The sequence below is a fragment of the Lissotriton vulgaris genome, chromosome 8, assembly GCF_964263255.1.
Source record: "Lissotriton vulgaris chromosome 8, aLisVul1.2, whole genome shotgun sequence".
NCBI lineage: Eukaryota > Metazoa > Chordata > Amphibia > Caudata > Salamandridae > Lissotriton > Lissotriton vulgaris.
Genome location: NC_141696.1, coordinates 1,333,222,831 through 1,333,237,894, shown reverse-complemented (window position 1 = coordinate 1,333,237,894; position 15,064 = coordinate 1,333,222,831). Strand labels below are relative to the sequence as shown.

Sequence of the window (15,064 nt, the reverse complement as noted above, 5' to 3'; positions counted from 1 at the left end):
GGCTGGAAGAAAGCATTCCCTCCTGTCTGGCTTCCTTCGCCTTCATGGGAATTGAATGTGGTGCTGTCCAGATTGATGTAGGAGCCTTTTGAACCTATTCATAGGGCTTCGTTGCAGCATCTGTCCTGGAAGGCGGCGTTCCTCGTGGCCATCACATCGGCCCGCAGGGGGAGTGGTATTCAGGCGTTGTGTTGCCAAGGACCTTATACTGTATTTCATGCTGCTGAGGTTGTTACGCATACTCACCCTGAATGTCTTCCTAAGGTTCTTTCTGGTTTTCATGTCAATCAGACAATAACTTTGCCTACGTTTGTTCAGAATCCGGCATCTCCAGCGGGAAGGTCCCTACATTCCCTGGATGTTAGGAGGGTGTTGGAATTTTATCTGGCTAAAACCAGAGATATTCGTGGTTCAGATCAATTGTTTGACAATTATGAATCAGTCTGGACCGGTTTTGCTACCTCAAAACAGTCCATCTCTAGGTGGATTGTGTCCTGTACACTATTGTGTTACCAACAGACTAATACGACCTTAGGAGGTAAACCTAAGGCTCATTCCACCAGGGGCAAAGCTGCAGCGACTGCTTTGCTGCTTAATGTTCCGATTGCAGAAATCTGCATGGCCGCCACTTGGAAGACGGTCCATACCTTGGCTTAGCATTACTGTCTGGACACTGATACCAGGGCAGATGCTCAGGTTGGGCAGGCTTCGCTGCGAAATTTGTTCGCACAATAGTGGTGTTATTTCTCGTTTCTCCACCGCTGCTTTGGTGTGGGGATGGGCTTGCCATTCTATTCACTAGATTATGACTATACACAGAGATCCCCTACTACAGAAGGAGTAGTTTCTGTCCTGTAACTCCAGTTCTGTAGTAGGGGTATCTCTGTTATAGTCATAAGCGCCCGCCCTCCTCCCCGGTGGAGAGAGATATTCAGGTAAGGAATGCTACAGGTCTGGCGTGTTACGCCTTCAAAAAGAACTGAAGGTGAAAGGGACCTGCACTGCATTCTGGGATACTGTGAGGCTTCTGGGAAGTTCTCTTAAAGGCACAGTATCCTGTTTTGAGCCACATAATGGCAGCCTATGGGGCTTGTCTGTCCACTCCTTCCTCTCTATCATTCCAGAGGGTTTTGCTGTTCAAAGCAAGGTTTTTCTCTGTGGAAAACCCTGGACAGGCTGTGCTGTTGTGGTTTTTGGTGGAATTTCCAGTTGAAGTATTGGACAGTGTAGCCTGTGGATATAGGCTGCATTATTTGTCTTTAAATTCTCTCTTAAGTGTCTATGCAGTTCTGCATGTTTTGACAGCTTAAGAGATTATTTTTGATTGCTCCGGGGTCCGCGCACATGGGCGGGACTATTCACTAGATTATGACTATAACAGAGATACCCCTACTACAGAACTGGAGTTACAGGACAGAAACTACTCCTTACTGTTTCTAGTTCTTGGGAGTTCATGTGCAGCACTGTGTGACGTCCAGGAGACCTCACCTGCTCACCTTGTCCTGGGGAGGATATTTCATACATTCTGTCCAGTTCTGGAGATTACATGCAGAAGCGTTTAGTTCTGGTAGCCATAGCTTGGGGTATAGTGCCCAGGTCTTAGCACTAATGCTGCATCCACTACTGCCAGAACTAGGGTATACTTTCCGCATCCGGTGGCCTCTTAGTGATACTGTGACCTGTGATAAGGCTACATGGGGTTATGTGCAGTGCTTTGAAGGCTTCATCTGCATCTTTGTGCCAAGTACTCAAAGCCTTATCTAAAAGTGTATCTAGTTTTCAATATCTTGCTTGAAGCATGGCTACCACTTCTAACAGCCCCCTCTGATGCACTGTGTCCAGTTCTGAAAGGATCATTTGAAGCATCAGGAAAATCAATTGGTGGGTCATTGGATCAATGGTTTTGTTTGCAGAGGTGTGGATGTACAAATTGATGGGTGCATGGATGGATCGGTGGGTGAACAAGAGATGGCATGTGAGTGAGATGGTAAATGTCTCGAGCAAGTGTGAGGGTGTATTGGGGAGAATATGGCGGTCAGATTGGGGTGTGCTTTTATAGTGTCATAATCTATCTGAATGTAGTGGTGCATCGGATTATGTGGTTTGTGTATGTTGGTTTCGTGTGCATTCACGATGGTCGGTTTTGGTTGTGAGAATACCATATGATGAGGTGCAAGTAAAGGTGTATGATATAAAATGTTTGGTGTGTGGCTGTTTTAATAGGGTTTATGATTCTGTGATTATAAGGATGTATGCGAGTGATTGAGTGTGATGTCCCATCAGTAGAAGGAAGCTAATGACTCGTCTTCTGAAAATTAGTTGTAGAAATGGATGGTTTCTATAATGATATAATGCATCTTTCTTAAGCTGGCACCTTCGATCTTTCTCTGCCGCTGGGAGTATATATAATACTTGGACTTGGTGTTGTGATGCTACTGACCGGTATAGCAGCAGCCAGTGTTGTATCCTGGTAATGGCAATCAGAAACCCGATCTGTTTGGCAGCATGTGGCCCAAATGTCCATTGTCCTGGTTAGAGTGCCTTACCACTACCCCTTTTCTCTTGGATGTCCCAGTGATAGTTAAATGAAAAATACAGGACACACGGTCCTGCAGGGTGGTAATGCTACGATCCGGGCTATAAACCGAGCAGGAAGTACAGAAAGCTGGGAGACCTGAATTTTGCCATTTCGCAGGCTCAAATAGCCAGCCTAACTAGCTGGTCGGGTACCTTGGTTGGCTGCCGGCTCGGCTTGCTTACTTGCAAGTCCAGATATACTTACTGTAAAGCAGGTGCAAGAGAGTATGTGACAACCGTTCTCCGTTCTAAGGCTTCCTTATGTACCCTTAAAAGCAGGTTATTTTGCAATTAAAGGATGGTCTTCCAGAAAGGCAGGAAGGTTACAGGGCTGCAAATCACTTTCGTGCCTTCGGTGCCCTATTCTTACTCAGTTGCTGAATGTCTGAATTCCAGTGCCTGTGCTACTAAGATATCAAACACAAAAACACATTTTCAAGTGACACTTGCCTCTAAGATGTCTCCTATGATTAGACTTTTTTAAAAATGCACTCGCTATATAGTATCATTGTGCAATGGCAAGGGCCTCTTCTGTGGTATTCTTGCCTAGAAAAGTTATAGGAGCCTCCTGTTATAGCATATGAAGGTTGGTTGGAATGGAGGACCTGGACAAGAGTAAAATAAAGAGGAATGGGAAGAGAGTAGAGGTAAAAGATGAGAATGGAAGGAAAGGAAAAGATGAGAGGAAATGAAAGGTTGACAAGAAAAGAATTAATTGGGGTGAGAAAAAAAACAGAATGCTGAGAAAATAGAATGTGGCATAGGAAATGGATTTATGTTTTTGTGTTCACTCTTAAAAATCCATTCTATTTTGCATACTTTATTGCGGAACTGTATCCTACCCAGTTTTACAAAGGTCCAAATGTTGGGTGAAGTGGAATGAGTGACAAATTGTTCAACCTTTTAAGTTGTCCAGGGAAGGTAAGGTCTGATGGTATTCGAGGCTAATGCCATTGAGCTGAATTGAAATGAGCTATTGGAGGAAATCTTGATGGAGGAAAGTTATCTCATGGAAGATGCGATTTATTTTTTATAAATCTGATAAAAGTGAGCGTGACTTGTGTCAAATGAAGGTGAGTTGAGTGTGTTTACTATTCCCGATTATGTCATGGTAAGGAAGGAGGGACTTGGGTAAAACACATACATTGGCAGCATACTATAAAAATCCTTCAAATCTGAGCAGGTTTCCTTTTAGTTGTTTAAACTTGCATGACTTGTAGATTGTACAGATTTGCATCTACCTCTGAATTTTGAAACCTAGGTTTGGGGAAAGGATTTCACAGAAAGTCGCATTCAACTAGATTTTTTAAACTTCCAACGAACCTAACCGATTGGCCAGTGTTATAATCAACTGTAGCTGATTGATTGGTAGCCTGAATTTCGACAGACTAGAACCAATTGTGATTCATCCAACTTTCTGTATCTTCCTTCTTTGTTCACAAGTCTCATTGATGGCACCTATCCTGAAGACTTGGCAGCCATGTTAACGACTCACCTGCTTGATGAGCTTGCTTTCCAGAATTTATTTGGATGGCTTTTTCATTTAATAAGAGTACTGTCAGAGTCGATGAGCCTAAACATTAACCCTAACATTTGATCTGCCGTTTTGAAAGTCTTTAGTTTGTGAAACACTCAAGTCCCTAAGTAACATATTTTGATCTTGTTTAGATACTATTGAGCTATTAAAGTGAAACATTGTTTTTCTACATCTTCTCCATCTCATAAGTATTGATAAGGCATCACTACATGTTTTCTTTCTTAGAGTTGTTAGTTATTGTAATATCCATTCGTAATGACACCTTTGCAGACAGTGTGTTTTTTTTAAAGTCCTTATTTAACTTTTATTCTAAGTAGTGTAGCTGTAATTAGTGTGGTGATGGGCAACTCTGTACTCGCTCCTTTTCCCTTTTAACTTACTTTCTTTCTTTTCTGGTGACCTGTTTTTAACATGATTAAAATTGATCAAATCAGTTAAACTGTATGGCGTCTTCAAGTGAATGTTCCATTAGTTCAGCCTTTTAGATCCTTATCCTTTTTTTATTTTTATGTGGCGCATACAAGAACCTAACTGGATTTAATTACTTTCATATTGCAGGCCCCCTGCCTGATGGATGGGAGCAAGCTATGACCCAGGATGGAGAGATTTACTACATTAATCATAAGAACAAATCCACCTCTTGGCTAGATCCAAGACTAGACCCACGCTTTGGTAAATGTTCATCTATCTAGTTTTGGTTTCCTTCCTTATAAATTTGTGTGTGTTTTTCTGTGCATATAGAATAATAGATTATCATGAAGTCTTTGGCTCCAGTGTCTAAAACTAGTTTTTGATTTACATTATTTGTTAATAAGAATTTGGTTAACAGAAGGACAACTCAATCAGGTACATTGTTAAGCGCCACCCAGCTTAATAAACATGCATACATTATAATCTTAGCCTTAAACTAAGACAAATTTGTATTTGCTCAAAAAGTTTTTTTAAACAGATGATACATCTCTACCAAAACAATAATTTTGTTTATACCAACATTTTCCAGATTTAATCTTGACAATGAGCTTCAATAATGTTACCACATACTTCTTGATGTATAGCAAATATGAAACCTAATTTAATGATAATATAGATACTTATTATTGCTGAGACAAACTAGGAATCTAAATAGACCATCGTAAAAATGGAACGATTCATCTTTTTTTCAAGGACGTCCTCAAGTTACCAAGAGTGCTATCTTTACTGCATTTTGATGCACTCCTTGCAGAAATGCAAAGGAAGCACAGTTGCAGACTTTTGTAGTAGTCAATAAAAATTATTTGTGTTAGTAATAAATTACTCTCTAAAATTCTGACTTCAGTAGCACATCCCTTCTAAATTGTAGAGTATTTCACCATCGCTTTGGCACTATTGCGGTTTGCCTCTAAAAGTCAAACTAGTTTGTTTCTTCATGAGCAGGGACTATGCTCATACGTTTCTGTCATGGAATTCATAATGCTTTAGCACAAATTTAACATTTACATTTTTAAGCCATGAGAAGTGACAGTAGACTTTAGATTTGGATTACCAAAAATTGTTAGGCCTGGACATGTGTATGTGCCCCCTTTGCTTCTTTCCACTTAAGTTCACTTTTCTTCTGCTCATCGTATGAGGATTGTAAACTGATTTACAACACCAATATACATAGTGAAAGCCTGAGGTGTATTTCTCAAAAAAAGTTTCATCTTGCTGAAGAGTGTTTTCCCACTTTGAAGACTGAAAATTTCAGTGATCGCCTCATTTTTCTTATAGTATAATCACTACCACATTTGCTCTTTGTGGTGTATACCCTGTATAAACGATAGTTTCCTCTTACAGGGAGAAGAGCAATTGGTCTAAATCTTAAGATATATTCTGCTTGCATTTCATCTACATGCAACATAGTTGGATGTTTCAGTTACTACTTGCCCGAGATGGATGAAGATTGTTAGTGAACTTTGTGCTTATGTGTGGTCCAGAGTTTAGTGGTGCTGCTGGAATGAGAATTGTACCAACTTCTCCTGGTTTGATTTGCCACTTCACCGTGTCTTTACAGTATAGACAAACACTGTTATTAGCACCATACATATATACAACTTTTTCTAGAGTATTTGAATACCAATTTGTGTCCGTGTTCTAAAGCAGAAACAATGTCCTGTTGTGAGTTTTTGACAAATCACCATCGAAGATTGAAACTAGCAAAGGCGGCATTTCATAACCATTTCTGTTGAGTTAATCTCTGCTCCATTGTTGCAAGCTTTTGACTAGGACATGCATGGTTTAAAATGAGTACGGGGATATGAATTATATGGTGAGGAATGCTAATAAGTTACTCTTTAATTTGTAGACCACCTTGATATTGAAAGAAGTAATTTCCCTGTTTGCCCCAATTTATTTCGTATGAGGTAGACTTGTTTTTGTGAATGTTTTGACAGTCACTGTTTTTCTTAAGCTGTGAGTTCTGATTGTTAGGTGAAAAGTACCTTATGTGAACGTTAGTGAATATTTACTACACAGTAAGCGGTGCATTAAGTGCGTCCTCCCAGTTGAATACACCAAAATGAATTCCGTTCATTATTTGTCATTTGTTCTTTTATTTTTAATTATTTTTATGAATCCAGCTATATTGATGCATACCTATGAATAACATGTGCACTGATACCCAACACGTGTTTCACCCCCTGTGGCTCATAAGCTTAGGGCTTTCTTAAGGCAGCAGAAAACAAGAAAGAATAAGTAAAAATAATTGATTCGAGCCCTGTGATCCGTTAAGACGATCTCCTCAGGAGTGAGACTTAAAGGAACACCTGTGACGTTTGGCTGTCTTTCGGTCGTTGGGTCAAAGAATAAATCCATCATAAGTGCGAAAGATATAATAGAAGTGCTATCGGAGTCCATGCATAAAGCTACCTTATATAAAAGGCTAGTCCTGTTAAATGATGCTGGCAGGCAGCTCTTGACAAAAGTATAGAGAAGAAAAAGAGAAAAGGAAAAAAGCCAGGGGGAGATAAGTAAAGAGAAATGGGAAACTAACAATGATAGTCCCTTGTGCATTTGCCATAAACTGTAGGTAAGTGCCACAAAAATCCTCACTTCTGTCTTATGAGGTCATGGGTGTTTTTTTAGTGGTACATGTGAATAATGCTGGATTAATGAAGAATTAATTTGAAAAATAAAAGAATAAATAGCGAATGGAATTCATTTTGGTTTATTCAAATGGAAGGATGCACTTAGTCCATCTTATTGCTATTGCATTGGGAAATGGAAGGTCCAAACACCATAGTGTGGTCCACCCACACTCAATTTGGGTATTCAATAACAGGAAGAGTTTTGCTGGAACTTGCACGTCACCACTACAAATGTTTGGTACACACTCACTTCAAAGTGTATGCCTCTGTGCTTGCACGTGTAGCGTTAGTAAACCCCTTGCCCCCCTTACAATCCTGCATGAGATCAAATTCACATATGTAAAATATTGCCTACTGTTATCAGGATTAAAATATGTTTGTATCATTTGAACCTGTATATCACATGCTTTGCACACACCTTGTAGTTCTGTCTTTGAAACAACCTCCATCGGACAATCCTCCGGCTCAATCGCAGTCCGTTTAACTTTGTAATAATCTTATGCCCTTTAGAAGACTGAGCCCTACCAAATATGATGGATTACCATGCATAGGGTGGGTCCTCCTGAGGGTCCACAATCTGATCACGCCATGCATCGTTACCCTCCTTAGTACAGACAGGCTTGTAAAATGGTTTGGGGAATTGATCCTAATGCCCTCACCTGAATGTAGTGTGGTGTGAGTGATATGAAGGTTTGGTCTTTTGGAACTCGGCAGTCCTGTAGCTCAAAAGGTTGTCCGAACCCAGTGGTGGAAAAAACTGCGGTGGGGCACTGTGGGTTTTGGGGCAGGATCATGAGTCACTTGTAAACCAAAACATGTAGTTTGTTGAAAAAACAACTACCAAAGTCTGCACTCAAGAGTTGATGGCAGGATTGTTCCAAAGCATGTGAAGCTACAGCACTATATGCTGCAAACAGGTATAGCATAGTAACATTTTCCATTCAACAATAAAGGCTCTTCCATAAAACCATGTTTTGTGCTTATCCTGTCTCACGTTGGAACATTACTGAGGAACTTAATAGTGAAACAAAAGTGCTGCATTTAGGTATTGGACATATGAAAATCAGAGATACTTACTTTTGCATTACCCTGTAAACAAGAAGTCATGAAATCCCTTTTTAGAGGCAGGTTTTCAGTATATTGTATCGGCTCTTGCTAGTTTAAGTACAGTATGGGTATTTCTGCTCTACTGTTTTTGTAGGGGATCCTTGGGGGATTGGGGGGGGGGGCAACTAGAGTTAGCCTTCCATTTATTTCCTAGGCTGTTCCGTTTGAAAAACATTGCGAGTTTCTGTTCAGTCCAGGTCGCACCAAACAAAAATGTTTCCATAAGATGAGCTGTGATTAACAATTTAAATATATTAGGGTCATATGGCATTCTGGTTTGGATGGTAAGGATATTTCTAATTAGTGGCCTTGGTAAATGAAAGGAACTTTGTGAAGCTTAATGCACACCAAGAAAGCCCCACACAAGTAGATAAATGAATGTATTTATACGTATTGCTTGTGCGATGAGTGGCTTTGCAGATGAGCAAGTAATTTCTAGGGATGCCTATATTTGGTGGGCAGCTATCCTGTTTGGCACCTGGGCAATGCAGTTAGTTGCAGGGCAGGCTGTAAAGTGCTCTAGTAGCTAAATGATAACTATGTCAAGGTAAAAGGTGTATCGAGGGAGTCAAATTAATATACTAATGTAATACTATATCTTACTCGTCACTTGGGCATTGATTCGAGACTTTGCAATTGAGGATGGAAGGTAGTGGCTGTGACATTTCCTCGAAATCAGTGATTTTAGGTGCATGTTGTATCTAAATTAAATTGCTGGCTCCCAAGCAGCTGAGAAAAGAGACCAAAGCAAATCAGATTTGCCTCTATGTCTAAAGATTGCTTGTCCCAGTAATCTACAGTATCAGAAACCTTGTTATGTGCTGCTTTCAGTAGAAAAAGCTGCAGGCTCAGACACCCCCGTAGGTGGTTCCCATGCTTTTTTCAATAATTGCCAACTCTGGACAAGTATGTTGCAGATGTTAGCCATTATTAAAAATCATGTTTGACAAAAAATACATTTGACAATCTTTCAAATTTTAGTTTATTTACGTTTGAGTAGCCCTTTTTTGTTCTTAATTGGTATTATTTTGTATCTTTCTGTTTTTGGCTCTAACATAGCTAGCAAGAGTTCCTCCTGGATCATGCCTGAATTTAATTCTAAGTAGGATGTGATTTGCACCATAGGTGCTTCTTTTGTTAAACTTTATTTACACATTTAAGATCTTGATCTTCTGAAGTCTGCTTGTCGATTCTTTAGTATTATTTCTTTTTCTTCTGGTTTCATGATCTTTCATCTTATTATTGTCTTGTCTTAGTATTTATTGCCGAAGAATTCTTCTACGAAGGTTTTCAGATAGCATATGAGATTCAGGTCATTTAAGACCGGCACATGGTCATACCAATGTATGTTACAGTTATGGTTTTGAGAAGAGGCTGAAAGGAAACCAGTGGTGAGTTCTCCTGTGAGTTGTGTGGATTAGAGAAGAATGTGAATTCTTATTTGGCAGGATTGGCAGCATGCCCATCATTAGCTAGATGTTCACCCTCTAACTTTCTGAAAGTGTTTGAGAATTTGCTGGGAACGTTTCTTGCAGAGTGTTTTCTGTCCATGATGATATTGAGGTATTTATTGCAGTTTCTTAGAGGTACCAAGTTTTATTAGTGGGTGAGTGTCTCAAATGACTTGTTAATTTAGTTTCTATAACGGAGCACTACTGTCAGCTGGAGCATAAATACTGATCTCAGTGTATGTGATGTTGCCAATTACAATAGTGATCTAACCCATTTACCATTTTTCTCTGACTTGCTCACTCTACACAAGCCTTTTACCTAAACTGGAAATGGTTGTACCTCTCAACCTTAGAAGCTAATTTCACTTAAGAAGAAATACTGTAAAGCGCACGTAGCCTCAATAGAAATAAAACTCTTGGACCTCACCAGCTTCTCACAACTACTCACTGAAACACTAAGCCAGAAACTCTTAATACTTCTCAAACATTCTAAAGATTTCCGGAAGCTGCAATGATATTAATCCACAAAAAGAGGAAAGATCCACAAAGTACAAAAAAATACTGTCCCATCTAGTTAATACAGTCTGCAAAATCCTAGCCTAAGCACTAACCGCACAACTAGGTCCAAAGATCTCACCCTTGGTCCACCCTAAACCATCAAGTATTGCTCAAAGCAGGCCTTTGTATCCAATACTATTTACTTACCACCATTATCTTCCAAGCGGAAACCGATGCACACAATGCTTGGTGGGCAGTTGCACCAGATGCTAAAAAGTTAAAGCTCTTAAGTGGCAAGACCTCCCCAAAATATTCATGAACTCTTTTAAAGTCCTTTATGCTAACCCCCAAGCATCAGTTCTTACCAGTGTGGAGCGCTATAAGTTTCCACCTTACTGGAGTTACTAGTCAAGTTTGCCCCTTTCCTTACTCATAATTTTAGCATTTGAGTCATTACTAGAAGGAATCGGAAGCAATACGTTCATAGGAAGCATCAAAGTCCAGCGAATACAAATGCTCAACTAACACAGTTATTGTATTCCTGCTCCGCCCACAACACTCAATCTCAGACCTCCTAAATAAGCTAGAAATGTATACCTTTTTGTCCGTACAGACTGAACCAAGACAAAACTGAAAGTATTTCCAAGGGGTTTCTTAAAAATGTATTCAGTAATTGCAAATGGTCCCCGTCCCGGAAATTCCTGCTCTAACCTTAACCCAGAGAAATTTCTAGAAGAAATTACAAAAAAAGAAAACCTCTAGCCGGGCTCCTCTCCTCTCTTGGAGGGCTGCCCTGGCGCAATAAAGATGATCCTTACTCCGATCATTGTCTACACCCTGAATTTGTCCCCCTTCCATCCATTTAAAAGCCCAGCCACCCATCCTCCCTATTGATTAAAGGAGATGAGTAATTTACACTGTTCCTTTCTCCGTAAGGGTAGAAACCGAACATCTCACAAAACAAGTTTGAATTATAAAATCACCCTGGAGAGGTGGGGGTGTTACATTACCAAATTGTAGTACTTATGTAGCAATACTCAATTTCTTTGTTCCCCTTTCAGTGTAAGACTGTCCATTTAGAAACAAAGAAAATGATCACACAACAAAAATCATCAAAGACTCACTAAATACCTGCCTAACACTTTAGTTTGACACCATCTTACGCCCTACAAAATCAAACCAATAACACCTTGGGTGCTAAGCAGATCCCCCTCCTGTGCTGATATTTACAGAATCCCCTTTTACATGACGAGCTCAGCTCGGCATGAGCACACGAGAGGTGTACCTCATGACGAGCTGAGCTAGTCATGAGCATCGAAGGGGTTAAGGAAGCTTTGGATGGATGACTGTATCCGAAATACCGGGCAGCTATATGAACAAGGCACCCCCATTACCCTCCTGTAGCCTATAACTAGGTTTCAACTTGGAAAATAACAGCAAGAGAAAAAAATGCAAAAATCTATACAATGCGCTCTTCAAGCGTTACCCATAGCAAGGTAACAATACAAAATCTCTTGCTAATAACTAGATACAAATCAACCAACAACTAAAGCTATTTCTTCAACTTCCATAATATACCAGAAAATTGGCAGCATCTATTTCAACCCACAAAATCAGACCCACTTGAGTTATGGCTTACTGAACTTCACATTCTGCTAATTAAACACACAGCTAAACTAATATGGAATAGAGTCAGATGATGCACCAAATTAGCCTATAAGACACAGACAATCTTTTCGTCCTACACAGATCGCTATAACCCCCCTCCATGGACTGCTAAGCCTGCCAACACCTGAAGCCGAAGTCTCGGCTGGAGCGCCATATGAAAGTTCTCTTGGTACGGCTGTCCCGGTTGGAGTCGTCTCGTCCTCCGGCCTCTTCATCGCCAGCAGGTCCCTCTACTGTCCGTTTCCGCCGTCGATCGCCCTCTGGGGTCCGGGGCCGTCGTTCGGCACTTGCGAAGTGGAGACGCTTGTCGCCAAGGTCTTCGACCTCCCTTTCTTCTGTTGTCAGGGTCACTGGTTCCCGGAACATTCCGGACAAGCGCTCCCGACAGTCGCCCCCCTCTATCCGGCCTTTCTGGGTGTGGGGGCGACTTTGGCCCAAATGGAGGCATATGCTGCTGCTTTGCAGGCCCCCCTTAGGTCCTCTCCCGTTTCTGGGTGTCCTCGAGGCCTCCGCTTCTTGTGGGAACCCCGACGGACTCGCCTATGGGTTCGCCCCAGGCGCCAATTGAGCCTTTGCCCCCAGGAAAGTCGGAGATGTGGTGTCATTAGGGTGTGACCTGTTTGGGGTCCCACTCTACGGTCCACATGGAGTCGTCAGGGTGCTGCCCAACTGGGTCCCCTTCTACGACCCACGGCGCCTCTATCGCGCCGCATAGCCCCGCTGTGCTCCCTGTGGCGTCGCAGGTGGTTGCCGGTGCTCTTAGCCCTGCCTTGAGCACACCCCGGGATTCTGGGCAGGCAGCAGACTGTCCGTAGCTGGGGTCTGCGCCGTTAAAGTGCCGTAAACTCGCCTCCCCAGCTCCGCCTCAGCTTCTTGAGCTGGAGCCTGTCCTGGTTGAGGCAGAGTAGGCGACGGTGCAGCGCCGGAGGCATGCCTCTCTGGCTCCGGCACCTTCTTCGGAGGGGGAGCTTGTCGTAGTTTTGGTGCTGACTCAACACTGGATGCAGACGAGTCGGCAACTGACGAGGCACGATCGGCCCTGGTTCACGTCGTTTTTGCACCGTGTTGACGCCGGAGGTTTTGTTGCCAGTGCCCCCTTTGGAATTTGTGGATCCTCCTCAGGAGCTCCCGGATCCGGCAGGCTCTTCACCTCCCCAGGAGCCCCATCAGGATCCTCATTCTTCAATGGGGCTCCCTTCCGTGGGGCATTGGTCGCACCCTCAGTGTCTTGGGAGGGTCAGCTTGCAACCCTCCCCCACTGATGAGCTGTTGTCTCCTCCTCTGAGGGCTAACGAGGCTGGTGCAACTTTTTTGAGTGGTCTCATTGGCCACCCAAATTTTAAACATGCAACCCCCTTCTGCCCCTTTGTCTGTGGACCCCTTGCTTGAGGTCCTTCATCGTGGGTCCAGGAATGATGAGTCGCTTCTGCCCTTTGAGGCTTCCCTTTATGATGCCCTTTTGGGTACTTGGGTCAGGCCAGCTTCAGGTGACCCGATGGTTCGTTCAGTTTTGTACCGCCAACACCAGCCCCACATGATCTTGTTTGTCTTCTTGTGCACCCTGATGCGCAGGGGTTGTGTTGCAGACTGCCTTTCCTTCCCTGCCCCCTCTAACGCTTCCTCCCTCTAGGGAGTCCAGATGGCTTGAGTCATGGGTTGGGAACATCTTCACATCCACTAGTGCAGCCCTATGGTCCCTAAATACAGTGTGTGTTTTGGCTCAGGCTACCTCTATCCTGTGGGACTCTGCAGAGTCCTTGCTTTCTGCCACCTCTGAAGGTGCTCGCGTTGATCTCCTTCACCTCCTCCGGTATGGTCGCGACCTTGCCGAATTGACAGTCCGCTCAGCCTTAGATACTGCAGATTCTTTGGGCCGAGCTATGGCGAGTTCTGTTGCCTTAAGGCGTCACGCCATAACCATTTGAACCTTTGTGTGTCCTATTTAAATACTCGCTCCTTAATTAAACACCAACTGGAGATTTTCACTCTACTCTCCTCTGACTTACCTGATATACTGTTTCTCACGGAAACATGGATAACCCCGGATTCTGCTCCTGACATACTAGCCGCTATCCCCACAGACTATTACATTCTCCACACCGACCGCCCAGCAGGAAAAGCTGGAGGAGGAGTGGCCGCTATTATTCGTCGCCAACACCAATTTACATCGATTGACTCCCTCAATCTAGCCGCTGCAGATAACTTAGTGATCAAACTTGACTCAGATCACACATCCTTGATCTGCGTAGTCGTATATAGACCCCCTCAGATCATGCCACTTTTCCCCATCACCCTGAGTGAACAGATAGCTAATCTAGCAATCAAATACGCCAATATTCTGCTTATCGGCGATTTCAACTACTGGTATGGTGACCAAGCCGGCGGTCCCCACTCCCTTGAATTCACTAATCTTTTATCTAATTTCAACCTTAGACAACACATTTCTACACCTACTCACAATAAAGGCCACATACTGGACCATGTCTGGACGACAACCCCGATTATCTCCGCATTAAAGGTAGCCCCGTGTATATGGTCCGATCATTGTCTAGTAACATTCCATCTCACTCTGGCTATCAGGGCTAATTCCCCCCTCGTCGAGGATGGGTCGGTTAGATGCTGGAAATCCATTGATCTATCTGAATTCAAAAACTTTCTGGCCGGTTCTATACCTAATCCGGACCAGAACGTGGACTTATCTGACACTCAGATCTCTGGCTGGTTAAAAACAGCAAGTGACCACTTTGCCCCTCTCAAAAAATAAAGATCAACCGGAAGGCAGACGCCCATAAATGGTTCTCCCCCAAACTAAAGGAGATGAAACTACTACTCCGTCAAAAGGAAAGGAGATGGAGAGCTCGCTATGACCCTGGAGACAAGCTCCTCTATAAATTAGAGCAGGCAAAATATAATACAGCAATCAAAGCAGCTAAGATAGACTACTTCTCCTCCAAGATCTTAACGTCCACAAATAAATCAAGAGAGATTTTCTCAATTGTGGATGAACTATCCAACCCTGACAGAGTGATGTCTAAACCTACTCCCTCACAGGAATTATGTGATAAATTGAATACGTTCTTCATAGAAAAGATCACTACAATTAAAGCTAGTATTGTATGCTCTCC

At 42.6% G+C, this 15,064-nt stretch overlaps 1 protein-coding gene across 4 annotated transcripts in view; it reads left to right on the top strand.

Annotated features, from left to right (window-relative positions):
* The window catches only part of YAP1 (Yes1 associated transcriptional regulator), a 182,273-nt gene that overhangs the window by 80,054 nt on the left and 87,155 nt on the right, over positions 1 to 15,064 (top strand). For 2 of the 4 annotated variants that reach the window (XM_086935277.1, XM_086935279.1), the window contains exon 4: positions 4,673 to 4,786. The exons of the other annotated variants lie outside the window; for them this stretch is intronic. In XM_086935277.1, the coding sequence (XP_086791403.1) occupies positions 4,673 to 4,786 (114 nt within the window). The remainder of the gene's footprint in view (positions 1 to 4,672; positions 4,787 to 15,064) is intronic. 4 annotated transcript variants of the gene reach the window in all.